Raw genomic sequence first — 13,400 nt, forward strand, 5'->3', positions numbered from 1 at the left:
CTTGTCAGCATGCTCGCTACCGAGTGGCACGCACACATGGTCAAGTGCTTCATGAAAATTCTTCTCTCCATGGAAATTCATCTCTCTTCTTCTTGAATGACGACCAGGATTACCGCAAGAATGCTTTTGGAGGGAGGGCTTATTTTTGGGGGAAGGGGAAGATGTCTCTCGCACACAAAAGAAAATAAACTCTTTTCTTCTCGCAATTCTCTCCACCTTCGTGTCCATCCATCCATGTCGATGCCGTCCGTATGTTTTCCCGCCAACCTATTCATCCCTTCATGTTCATACTTCTCTTGGCCAGCCATTACACAACCCTCATGACATGTTTGTGAACCCAAAAAAAAAAAAAATGAAAGACGCAATTGTTTTGGGGGATGTGCATTTAGTGGATGTCGAAGAGAGGCTTGAGCTTGATGATGAGTTGCCACTCGTCGTTGGTAACCTCCTTGCGGTAAAACTCCTTGAGCGTGTCGATGGAGGCGCGGGAGATGAGAGAGTACAGAGTGTCAGCCTCTTCAAGTTGGCGGCCGTACGTGGGCTGAGAGCCACCCATCTCGATCTTGACGGCCACGGAAGGCTGGCCCTTCTTGCAGACGGGAATCTGCTTGTGGTCACGTTCGATGGAAGTACTGAGTAGAAATTAGCATCTCTCTGTACTTGGAAAGGGGGGGGTAAAGAACTTACACTCTGCCCAAACTGACGACTTCCTTGACACCCGTCACCGCATTCGTCTTGACGGCTGCGATAGGGGTGTTGACCTTCAACTGACCCTCCGCGACGTCAACACCGACGACGATAGGGTTCGTCTTGTTGAAGACGGCAACGGTGTTGAGGACGCAAGGGAAGACGGCCAACATCTTGGACTCCTCCTTCTTCTTCTCCAAAAGATCCGCCATGTGCTTCGTGAAGGCGTCAAAGAGATGGTAAATGATGTCTGCAGTGAAGATCTTGACTCCGACCTCGTCGGCGTAAGACTGCGCCTCCTTGTCGACCTTGACATCGAAGCACAGCATTACGGCGTAGTCTGCGGCCTTCTCCAACATGATACCAGCTTGCATGACATCACGCTTGAAAACCGGACCGATTCCAACGTTGGCGACGGGGATCTTGCAATCCTTGAGGAAGTCGAGCAAGGCCTCGAGAGAACCAAGTGTAGACGCCTGGACACTGACACCGCGGCCCGTCTTCTCGACTCTGCTGAACAGGGTGGCAAGATCAGACTCCACCTCGTCGATGAGGTCGTCCTCATCATCGTCAGGGCCAACAACCATCATACGAGAACCAGCAATGGCGCCTTCAAGACCAGGAGCGCTGATCTTGACACCCAAAGCAGCCTTGACCTCCTTGTTGTGCACGTAAGCAGACTTGAGACGGAGCTCACGCAGTGGCGCCGGCGTCAGCAGCGCACGAATATTTGTGACGATGGCTCCTTCTACACCACACAAGACTATCCGGTCACCTTCGCGAAGGATACCGTTGGACAGAATGACATCGATGGTCATGCCGAAACCCTCGATGGCCTTGACCTCGAGAACAGTGGCCTGAACCTCGGAGAGGTACATGAGAGATCCAACCATACGCTCCTGAGTCAGGTGCACAATCAGCTTGAGCATGTCGGGGATACCCTCACCAGTGTGGGCAGAAGTGGGGATGAGGGAGACGTTCTTGGCCATGGACTTGTTTTCGTAGAACAGCTCGGCGTTGAAACCCTGCTCGGCAAAGGCGAGCTTGGTCTGCTCGAGACGGTTCTTGAACTCATTCTGAACGCTCTTGGGCTGGAGAGCCAAACTCTCCTGGAAGCCATTGTTATCGATCTTCTTCCAGCCGTAGAGACGATCGATCTTGTTGAGCGCAACGACGAAGGGAGTCTTCCTGTCACGCAACATTCTCATGGACTCCAGCGTCTGGGGCTCGAGACCGTGCATGATGTCGACGACGAGAATGGCAATGTTACAGAGAGACGAACCGCGCGATCGCAAGTTGGAAAAAGACTCGTGACCGGGGGTGTCGATGACAAGGAGACCAGGGACCTTGAACTCGAACTCGCCGTTGGGATTGACAACGGCAGTCTTCTGCTTGATGGCCTCGACGGGGAAGTAAGTCGCACCAATCTGCTGAGTGATACCACCTGCTTCGCCCTCCTGGACGTTGGTCTGACGGATCTTGTCGAGAAGCTTCGTCTTTCCAGTATCGACGTGACCCAGAATACAGCAAATGGGGGAGCGCAGGTTGTCCTTGGATCTGGCAGCCAGAGCAGCCTGGTGGGCCTTTTCACGACGCTCAGCAGCCTCCTTCTTGCGCTGAAGTTCGGCTTGACGGGCGGCGGACTCTCTCTCATCCTCAGAGTCGGACTCAGATTCGGACTCCTCGTCCTCATCATCGTCCTCGTCTTCATTCTGAGCAGACTTCTCACCGGCCTTTCCGTTGGCCTTGGCCGCCTCCTTCTTCTCTTGCTCATCTTCGGTGTCAGCATCCCAGCTGTCCTTCACATCATCGTCTTCGGCGGCAGCAGCGGCCTCCCAATCATCCTCCAACTCGCTTTCTTCGGCAGCCTTCTTCTTGGCCTCGGCGGCCTCGGCCTCGGCCTTTTCTTTCGCCGCCTTCTCCTCCGCCTCCTTGGCCAGCTGCTCTGCCTGCTGCCTCGCGCGTTCGGCGGCCTCGGCGAGAGCCTTCTCCTCGTCGATCTACATTGCATGATTAGCATCAGAACCAAGGAAACCGATCTAAGGAGCCGAAGATCAGAGTCTTAGGCCATACCTGGTTTTGTTGCTTGCGACCTCCCTTCTTCTTGTTCTCGTAGACGGGCTTCTTCTTCTTCTCGCCCTCGTCGCTGGGACCGACCTTGATACCGGCAGCAAGCATTTGTTGGAGCTTGCGCTCATTGCGGGCCTTCTCCTCCTTCTGGGCTTTGGTCAAGAACTTGCCCTCCTTCTTGAGCTGCTCGATCTTCTCCTTCTCCTTCTGCTTCTTGAGGGCCTTGGCCTCTTCCCTGCGTTTGGACTCTTCCTCGAGGCGGGCTTCCTCTTCGGCGATCCGTGCCTTCTCTTCCTCGGCCAAACGGGTCTCTTCTTCTTGTTTGCGGCGCAGCTCCTCTTGCTGCTTCTGGATCATGGCCAGATGAGCAGGAATCTTCTTCTTCTTACCACCCTTCTCCTCGACAGGGGCCGGAGCAGCGGCGGGGGCCAGGGTGTCCTTCTTCTCCGGAGCCGCCTCCTTGGCAGGTTCAGCAGCCTTCGCTGGAGCGCCGCCCTTCTTCTTCGCAGCCTGCGCGACGAGTTTAGCGCGATCATGTGCAAAGCCAGTAGTTTTTGTTGAGACTCACCTGCTCCTTCTTACGCTGCTTCTCTCTCTCCTTCTTCAGCTTTTCCTTCTCAGCTTTGGTCAATACACGACCAGAAATATCATCGTCTTCGCCGGCCGGGGGAGCGGGTGCAGTGGCGGCCTGCTTGCCCTTGCCGCCCTTGCCACCCTTGCCCTTCTTCTCGGGCAGAGCGAACTCGTCGTCCATATTGGCTTCTTCGGGAGCCTTCTCGGCGAGATCGGGGGAAGCTTCGGGTTCAGGAATAGGCTCGACGGGCTCCTCAATACCCTTCTTCTTCCTCTTCTCTCTGTTCTTGCGCATGGTGGCCATCAGACCTCCCGCGCCGCCCGCATCTTCATCTTCGGCTGGCGCTTCGGCAGCAGCCTCTGGAGCGCCATCGGAGGGGGCGATGCTCTCACCGAGCTCGTTCTCCCAGTCGTCGTTGGCCCGGGCCTTGTTACCCTTCTTCTTGGGCGGCATTTTGGCGGGTATCAATTGGGCGAACTGGGATTTGAAAAGTGTGTTCCTAGATGCAAGGTGTGCCCAGAGGGGAGGGGGAGAAATGGTTGCCAGTTGTGGGCGAAGCCAGAAAATGAGTGACGGCAGAATCAATCGAAATTCCCAAGGATGTGTGGGGTAGTTCCTTTTTTTTTTTTTTTTCCCCTCTCGGCGGGCGTCTCAAGCACAAAAAGGCGGTACGGCAGCAGTTCAAGTGGCAATAAATCACGAATCCCAAGTGTGTTGATACTACTAATACAACATCCGCCTGATGGCTATTTATCCCAACGAATGTAGAAAGTCCGCCGTGGATGTTTCGTCGAGTCTTGGGAAGTGAATAGGATAGATGAAGAGAGAGTGTGTGTGTTCGTGCATCAGCACATTCACTGCGGGGCACAGGTCGTGTTTGAAAGTGTGTAGTGTGGGAAGGAGCAGGGGATCCAAAGCCCGCGCAGTGGCACTAAACGCAGTGAGTGGAGGTGCCTGGCAGCCAAGGGTTCCCCGCCCGCGCCCAACCTACCTAAGGTAGGGAAGGTAGCAGGAACCTCCATACGACTCCACTGCAGCACACATTCACACCGTACGAACGTCCATCGCTGCTCACCTCGCCTCGCGGCTGTTCCAACAGCCAAGTCTTGGGTTCATAGCAAGAAAATGCATATCACCACCTTCTTTTGTCCCTTGTTCAATCATATATAGAAGCACAATCATCGCTCTGATATCCATGGAATGGGTACGTGCAAGCCGTGTTGCGGCCTTCTTTTTAACCTAGCACTATCTTCCAAGCCATCCAGCTTGCTGGAAGAAGAGCAAGACCATTGCATCCCTGTAACTCATAGCACCGGACTCAAGTGGTATTCCAGCACGGCATATGCCAAACCGAAATACTTCGATACATCATCGTCATCTTGAAAGGACGCTGTCCACTTTCCATCGTCCAAGTAGTCCAGATACTCCCTCAAGAGGTCGATGTTGCTGTCTTCGGATATGAGCTTCTCCAGCGCTCGGTTGTCGACACACCTTTGGAGCAGATCTCCGTCTATGTGCTTCATTGTCGCAGGTGACTCCCTCACCTCCGCATCGTAATCCTCGTCATCCAGCACCGAAACCTCATAACTGTAAGGAAATAAAAGATGACTCCTTACTGCAAGGTTCTGTACGAAACGCAGAAATCGCCACGCGTGCATGTCCAACAGGCTGAAATGCATCAACGCCCCATCTAGGCACATTCCGAGTACCTCAGCTCCATCCACTGTGCTGTGTATATGTCCGTATCGTGGTCCATGATCCGTCTCTGACTGCGTCGCCAGTTGCGTCGCCAGCCACTCGGGACGAACGTGCCCACGCCCGAGCTTTCTGATGCTCACCGGCAATGAACCCTCCGCGACAACCTCCAACTCTTTGCCTCGCTGTTGCCAAGGAGTCCAGACTGCTGCGAAATCGCGGTTCATACCGCAAAGTAGAGTTATGGGCCAGGCTGCTGGTCCGTCTGCGCACTCCCCAATATCAAAGAAATCATTTGACTTTCTTGTCGTCTTGTCCATGTGAATGAGGTCCATCTGCCCACCATGGTGATCCGTCTTGTGATCTATGACCACTACCGAGTCGCCCAAAGTCAGAGCACAGATCTTGCCATTCACTAGTCGTAATGAAATGGCGGGAGAGTTTAGCTCGTAGCTCTTCTGTCGTACAAGCTTCTTCTCACCCGTGTCGAGAACTTCTGAATATAGAGTGCTCCCAGCACAGTACACAAGTCCTTCGTCGTCCCCTACAACGGAAGATATGGGGGCTTGCTCTTTCGACTTGTACCGAGTAGAGAAACGTATCCTCTTTCGCTTCTTCCCCTCCAAATCTCGATCTTCGTCAGCAGTGGGGGATAGAAGTATAAGGCGCCCTCCTCTTGTGGTGACAATTAGATAATGAAACGTCATGCCTGCTTGAGTGAACAGCCACTCATACATCCCAAGAATCCTATCACCGTGACCGCCTAGTCCGTTGACAAATATCGTTGGGTTACCGTGCTTGTCGAGTGGATACGACAAGTCTTCTCCCGTTTCGAGATCCATAAACATGATGTTCGGTTGGTCTCCCACTTGTATCGCAACAACGAGGCACTGAAGCGTCTTGGAGTAGAGCACCTTTCCGGGTGTGCCTGTCCGTAGTGGCAGACGCCTGGGCACTGGTCCGTCTTGTAGGTACAGTTCTGTGAACGAGATGCGCTCACCAGAAAGAAGTACCAATGGTATGCGATTCTCCATGATATGAGCTCTCGGTATACTGGCAGCTGAGATAACGGGTAAAGATGGCATGGCCGGATTCTTGAGGTCTGTTACCCAAGCGCGATGTCGCGTTGAAAAATACCCAGGTCGCTTAGCTTCAAAGTCCCGCAAGAGTAACAAGGCATCGTTGGAACAGACCAAGACAGCCCCTGGAACAGACTTTGCGTTGATAGGCAGAACCTCAACTGAAACAGTTCCAAGCCTCTCTCTGTAGATTGCTCGATCGGCAGGATTGGAGCCTTTCAGCTCTACCGTTATCAAATGGCCGCTTCGAGATCCCATGACCAAGTTTGTCTTCTTATCGGTTTCGGACACCACGACGATTGAATTGATCAGTTCGACAGTTGAAGATATGTCCATCGCATCTCCTTGCTCCGTGTCGTCCACTCCATCTGTAACAACGTTTGTCAACGCGTCAAAACGTTGATCGTGTGAAAAGTTCGACGTACCAGTATCCAAAGCAATCATGAGCGGCTCCTGTTGAGACCCTTCGGCCGGGTATAGAGCGAGCCAGGGTTTGTTGTGTCGCCACAAGCCAGCGACTAAACATTCCCGCCCGTCAATGCAGCAGAGCGAGAGGCATGTAACTTCTCCGTCAACAGAGTAGGTATGAGCCAGAGATACCGTTGTCTCCTTGATACGCAAGACATGGACCTGAAAGCGCGACTGTTCGAAAACTGATATACAGACACAATTACCCCTAACGACTGCATGCTCAACCACGCCATCGATATTCGGGAAATCGCCAAAGGAGTAACTTGCACTAGAACTCGTCAGACCAATTTTCGTCACGAACGCCTTTCGGACAGTGCTTTATATTTCTTAGTGCAAGTTTAGTCGGTGCTCACCTTTCGTCGCCTTGATCAGGGCCCTTGATAGCAATACACTGTTCAGTAACTTGAACAATATTCCCGTCAGAGTCCTGGGCTGCCGCCAACGTGCGGGACATTGTATCTAGCCGCGTCATAGCCGGGTCTGCCATCTCCACTTGTGAAAGGTCGGCCGATAACACCAAGACATCGGATGTTCCTGGGCTAGTAATGAGCATCTGAAGTGGCCAAGTTACATCGGAAGTCCAGAAAACCCAAGCTCTTTTCATCGGGAGTGTATCAAAGTAGGAGATTATGTTTGCAGGCAGTCCGTAGCGTAATTCAGTGATGCTGCCTTGAGGATCATTACCGGATACGCAGAGGATTTTGTCAGGAGCTGTTACATGACCCGCTGTGCGTTTTTGCCAGGGAATTACTGGCTTTCCCCGGTGGGCGGCTGCTGGATTCCAGGATACGAGAGGATCTGAAGTTGTGAAGTCGGCAGCACAAGCCCAGTTCGGAATAGGACCAAGCTGGACTATGCTCTGTCGAGGTTTGAGCTATTTCGGTGTGTCAGGCTTCATATTCTCGCATAAGCGATGGAGAAAGCATACCTGAAAGATCATCCCAGGACCAGAATCTCCTGCAACTATGGCGAAGTCAGAGTAAGCGTCGTACATGGTGGTGAAGGCGCTGGAGATGTTGCAGTCACACTCGCCCACATTCATGGAAACACCAAGGACGTCTGCCGAGTTGAACTCAAAAAATACAATGACGCCGTCTTCCCGGGCCAGATAGATATGATCGTTTGTGTCATAGTAGCCTCGTCTTCGAACAGGCCGGTCCCAGGCCGTCCAGAGCGGCACGCCAAGTCCATGATGAAAACGTGTCGTGGGGTGGTCCTTTGGATCGAACGGGTAGTGATTCTCAATATCGGGAGGGCCTTGTAGAGGATCTTTGCAGATGCCAAAGGCATTCTCAGAGATGACCAGGAAAGAACTTCTTACTGTCAACGGAATGACTAACAAAGGCAAGCGATGTTCCGGCCGTATGCGATAACCACGTTTTTCTTCGGCAAAGACACGAGCCAAATCATTGCCGCGTTCCCACTCATATATAACCATTTTTGACTTGTCGCCCTTGACAAAAATGATAAGGAGAATGACATGGCCTTGGTCTTCTGGTCGAGGATAAAGAAATTCCATCTTGAGGATCGTGCCCTGAACCGCCCGGGAGTGATGGGCGCTAACAGGGGCAATCGCGTTTTTGCGCATGTACTGATCGCTCATGGCTTCCATCGACTCAAGCTCGTAAACGACGAACTTGTTCTGCACGTCAGCTACAGCGATATAGCGGGATCTTGGATCCACAGCCACATGGAAGCCTAGGTGATGGCCCATTCGCCTTGCAGGGTTATGAAAGGGCGAGGCGACAAACTCGAGTTTGTTATGCATGTCTCTTTTGATGAAGAGGAAGACGAAGGTGCCGGTCTCGAGGACGAGGAGCAGCAGGTGCGGTGGCAGTAGACCGTGAGCGCTGATGGGACCAGAGGCGGAGGTGGAATTCACCATGTGAGTGTCGTCGTCTTCATCTTCGCTCTTGATGTGGTCGACACCAGCATCGTCGGCAGTGGTCCGGAAACGTTCATACTTGTTCCCAATGACACAAGCATTGCGGATACGACAACCGAAATCTTTCTTTCGAAGGACTTCTTGTAGCTGGCCATCTTTACGCAACTCGCTTATGCTCACATAGCGATCCTAGAGCAATTAGCGAGTGTTGAACATTAGGCTGACGTGGGGCATAAGCTGATCAGGACTCGGATTCGAGACTCACGCCGACAAAGGCAACATCATTGTGATGAGCCGATCGCAAGAGGGCAGGTAGCACCCAGCGAGCAATGGGACTTTCGATAACAGTCCTGGTAAGAATACCGCAGTCTGGCGGAGTAGGAGGTGGAGGGGCAGCGGGCGATGCGGCGGCGGCCGAACCTTTGGAAAGAACTGTCTTGAGGTCGACGGTCTCGGTTACCCAAGCCCCATCCCTGAAAACGTTTGTCTGGAAGGCCATTTCAACAGATCTTGTCAAGTAAACATGGTTGTGAGGGACCGAAAAGTGCAGTCAAGTGACGACGATGCAAAGGACCAGGGGCAGAACGTTCAGAGGGACGAGGACCGTTGATATCGCCGGGCGGTATGATGCAGTTCAATCGGGAGGAACCCGAGCTTCGAATTTGACTTGGGGCAGTGCTCTCAATCTTACACAGAGTAAATGAGTGCGTCGATGGGGCCGTACGAGGAGAAGCCGGGTGATGAATGGAACGCTGTTGCCGGCGTAAGCAACCTGGTGTAGCCGTGGGCAGGGCAGCAGACGAGGGAATGTAGTGTAGTCTTAAGCCGGCGCGAAAGTTGGGTCAGCGCGGAGTAGACTTGAGGTTACCTTAGGTTGGTTTAAGAGTTGTGTAGTCTAGTGGGGCCCCACGTTTCTCAAGCCATCGGGCCCAGGGCAGCAGGTGCGTCTACCTTACCTGAGGTTGTCTGCCTACGGTACCTTACTTACGGATAGGTAGGGGACCTTTAAACCTGCCCAACATCATTTGGGAAGTGCGTCATTTGGGAAGTGCGCAAACAGTATGGAGTCCTCAGGTGGCTGGCGGATGATTAAAAGCCTTGCCTGAGAGGCAAGTACCACGCGGACGTGTTGCTATACTGGTGCAGGAATGCCGTGATTTGGATTCAGTTGGTACTTGGTACGCCCTCTTAAAGATGAACAGACCGAGTCCCTGGAAGCTGTCACAGTGTCTGTCATCAATCAGGCGGAGCCGGGGGGAAAACAATGGAAGTCAAAAAAGCAACTGAAGCAAGCAGGCCGCTGTTGGGCCGCGAGATGCTCCCGAGCTTGGCCAAACAGTCCAGATAATCGTTCTACTTTGCATGCCCTCCCATCCTTCCCGCCCTATCGATTAAACTTGCCTACCTACCTTACCGTACGAAGCTGTCTGTGTAGTTTCCCTCAGCAGGCCTGAGGCGGGGTAGATCAAGTCAGCGACAGGGCCCTCAGCCACTGAGTGACACAGACGGCCGCTGAAGAAGCTGACCTGGCAAGTGGCATTCTAACCTTGGTACCTAGGTTCGCCTGGGTTGACCCGGTCCCGCCATCCCGTCATCCCGTCCACCCACTCCGTTCCATGTCTGAATCGGCGCTAACAAGACACCGTTTCGACAGTGTGTGGGCCGTTGTAGCTACCTAAGGTACCTACACTTACCCGGCCTGCGAGCTGACCAGGGAGAAAAAGCCGTTCATCCCAACCGCTGTCGACACGCATAGTTTCTTCTACCTGCGGCAACCGGTGAGCCACTCCCGGATGCTTCAGAGGCGACTAGACCTCGGCAGTCCTTCATTTTGTTGCCGCAATAGAAGCGAGAATATCCAAGCATCGGTTCAGCCTCCGGTCGCAAACTGTTTGGCCCTTTCCGTCGTATCAAGCCGGCTGCAGCAGACAATGGTCGGAAGGAGCATTGGCTGTGCGTGTGTGGAATCTGGCCTTGGGCGGAAGCGGGAAGATGCTGCAGGTTCATTTGAATCTCTGCCATCCTGGCTGAGATCCATGTGGACGTGGTCCATACCGTTCTCACCGGCCGGCTCGCTTGCCTTCAACCTTGCCTACTTCGAGCTCCGAATGACTCGACGTGCTTCGCGCAACCTAGCAGACGTCTGAGTTTACTTCCGGCAAACCTCTAACAGGAGGCGCTCTGGTATCTCGAGGCCGTTGTGCGTTTCTCCAAGAGCCAATCATCTCCGTCAGCACAACTTTGTTGGCAGAAAATCTCACTCTTGCCTGACGCTAGTTAGACAGCTGCGAGGGAACCAACCGGTTGTGGCTCGCCTCGTTGCAACATGGCCAAGACAACGCAGCCAGTGGCATCGGTCTTAGTTTCTCTGACGATCAAGCGCAAAGGGCTTCCGCTTCTTCTTGGAGGCTGGCGCGATGCTTGTGGATGTAAAAAAAACCTTGGTAGTCTCCAGGCAGTGTGACGGCTAGGACGACTGGCATTCGTGGCCGCCTCCCTATCTTACGGGCGTATGTCAGTTTGTATTCGAACTGAGCGAGCTACGTGCTACCTTGCATCCACTGCTGCACGCCGACTCTTTCAACCATTGCTCATGCAACCCTCCTAGCCCAGGGAGCAAGTAGGCAAAGAAGCAGAATATGGCGCTCTTAGGCTGGCCAACCGATGCCAACATCCCGAGCAAGATCTGTCGTTTGTGACAAACCACAAGCTCCTTTGTAATGTCCAGAATGAATCCTAAGGGGGGTTTGCAAATATTAATTTGGATTACATAACTTCTTGACTGTTGCTGGACATGGCTGGACATTTTGGTCCAATACTGTTTACGAGACCTACATACTGCAGCCGGTGCTGGTGTTCTCTTTTTGAGGTGATAGTACAGTTTCGGCAGGCGTAGAGATCGGCTGATCGTTTGTCACTATTCAAAGTTGACTGGATAGGGTGTATGATGTGGAAATGTACTAGATATGAGGACGAGATGCATCGCACTTCGTAGGTTTCCCGTCGTTCCAGCTTACCTAAGGTAATAGAAGTCCTTCCCGCAGGGGCCTGGACCGCTTGATCCCCCGCCAGCAGAGGTACCTGGGTAGCAAGGCAGGCAAGGACCTCCAGGCGGCGATCCAGTAGTGCGACAGATCTCCACAGTGGAGGTCCTCTGTCATCGTGGCAGCTTTCGCAGAGTAACTGCTCCGTAACTTCTTCTCTTGAATCTTTCAGGGTTGCTTCTCGCCGGCCGAGTAGTTACCCGACCTCTGCTTCTGCCTGCGCCCCGCATCCTGCTCCTGTCGGATCTGTCGAGATCGACGGGTCTTGGGGTTCGCGTAACCAACTAGCGGCGACGAGGCCGGACCAAAAGCATCCTTGCAGCTCGACGAGCTCTCAGTGAAGCTAGTTTGTAGCTGCAGGATGCATGCTCTGCTCACGCGACGAGCAATTCCCAACGACTAGACGACGCGCTGGAGGTTGTAGTTCAAGAATCTCCCGGTCATGGCCACCAAAGTGACTGGCGACGAAGTCAAGGACGGCGGCGCAGCCGATCATCTACGTCGCAAGACAGACGACATCCTCGAAGCATGCAAATGGCGGAATATCGAGGCCCTTGGAAGCCTTGCCAGCACACGAGGTGGCTTTCTCACTGACGATTTGCGCCGGAAAGCATGTACGTGGCCATCCCGTCAACTAGCAACCTCTCTGGTTAGCCTTCTAACACGGCATTTTGGGGGCAGGGCCCATACTGCTCGGACTTGCGGATAGCGAGGACTTCAAGGAAATAATTGCGACTGGTATAGACGAGACGAACTCGTGGAAAGACCTCCCACGCCACAGGGACGAGGACCAGGTCCAGCTCGACGTCAATAGAGCCTTCATTTACTACCCCAACCGTACGCTTCTCCTTGCGAAGACGGCCAAGCGAGTTTTGGCCCGACAGTCCCGTCCATGAGCTGACGACCCAACCTATAGACCAGTCTGACGCCGAACTCGACAAAAACAAGAGCGAGTTATCTGATCTGATCACCGAAGTCCTCCGACGATATCCATACCTGTGCTACTTTCAGGGCTATCACGACATTTGCCAGGTGTTTCTACTCGTACTAGAGCCGCCATGGCGTGCCCGTCTCGTGTCCCGCCTCTCCGTCCTTCGCATTCGCGACTTCATGCTCACAAACCTTGAGCCGACCGTTGCGCAGCTGCGTCTGATCCCTGACATTCTGAATGCTGCGGACCCCAAGCTAAAGCGACACCTCTCCGGCACCGAGCCTTTCTACGCCCTAGCCGGTACGCTTACCATGTATGCTCACGATATCCAGGCATATCGCGATATCGCCCGCCTTTTCGACATCCTCCTCACTCGAGAACCGGTCTTCAGCGTCTACATGTTCGCTCAAATCGTCCTGAATCGGCGAGACGAGCTCTTTGACAATGACGAAGACGACCCTTCCATGCTGCATCTGATATTATCCAAGGTCCCGCAGAAGATGGATCTCGAGGCGCTGATCGCCAGCACTACTGCGCTGTACGAGCGGTACCCTCCTGAGACTCTATCAGCATGGCGGCGGATATCAAAGGCGAGCTCACTGAAGACAGCGCGGTCCGTTGAACTCTGCGCGAAGCAGACAATGGACGAAGGATACAGCTTTTTCCAGGGGCAGTTGGCCGAGCTCCGTGCCCTGGAACGTCGGCAGAAGATACTGAGAACGCTTTGGGCGTATAGGAAGGGGGCAGCAGCAGCAGGTTTGGCTGTTGTTGTCGGACTGGTGGCAGTATATCTGCGCCGCAACAGCAGCCCGATCGCAGATGTGGCTGCCTGGTATGCGAAGTGGACAAACGGAAAAAACTGGACACACACCTTCTAGACGATGCTTGATAGAGTCTGAACCTTAGACGGGTAGGGAAAAGTGCCGCATGTAAATTTAAAGTCCTTGGTAGTAGAGAAGAACTA

General features: G+C 53.4%; 2 protein-coding genes across 2 annotated transcripts; one reads left to right on the forward strand and one right to left on the reverse strand.

The window, feature by feature from the left end:
• Positions 1-385: 385 nt before the first annotated feature.
• GCG54_00001835 (Eukaryotic translation initiation factor 5B) lies at positions 386-8,960 on the reverse strand (the record flags this gene model as incomplete). Its single annotated transcript, XM_045401939.1, has 9 exons — positions 386-632; positions 688-2,687; positions 2,761-3,267; positions 3,326-3,808; positions 4,645-6,473; positions 6,531-6,844; positions 6,930-7,435; positions 7,505-8,650; positions 8,727-8,960. The coding sequence occupies 9 exons, from the start codon at positions 8,958-8,960 to the stop codon at positions 386-388; spliced, it is 7,266 nt and encodes a 2,421-aa protein (XP_045270668.1).
• A 2,987-nt stretch (positions 8,961-11,947) lies between these two features.
• On the forward strand, positions 11,948-13,314 carry GCG54_00001836 (GTPase-activating protein GYP8; the record flags this gene model as incomplete). The annotated part of the gene is made up of 3 exons (XM_045401940.1): positions 11,948-12,119; positions 12,187-12,342; positions 12,422-13,314. 3 exons carry the CDS (start codon positions 11,948-11,950, stop codon positions 13,312-13,314), a joined length of 1,221 nt encoding a protein of 406 aa, XP_045270669.1.
• Between the last annotated feature and the right edge of the window lie 86 nt (positions 13,315-13,400).

This window comes from Colletotrichum gloeosporioides (genome assembly GCF_011800055.1).
Source record: "Colletotrichum gloeosporioides strain Lc1 chromosome Unknown consensus_7, whole genome shotgun sequence".
In the NCBI taxonomy this organism is placed as follows: Eukaryota; Fungi; Ascomycota; class Sordariomycetes; order Glomerellales; family Glomerellaceae; genus Colletotrichum; species Colletotrichum gloeosporioides.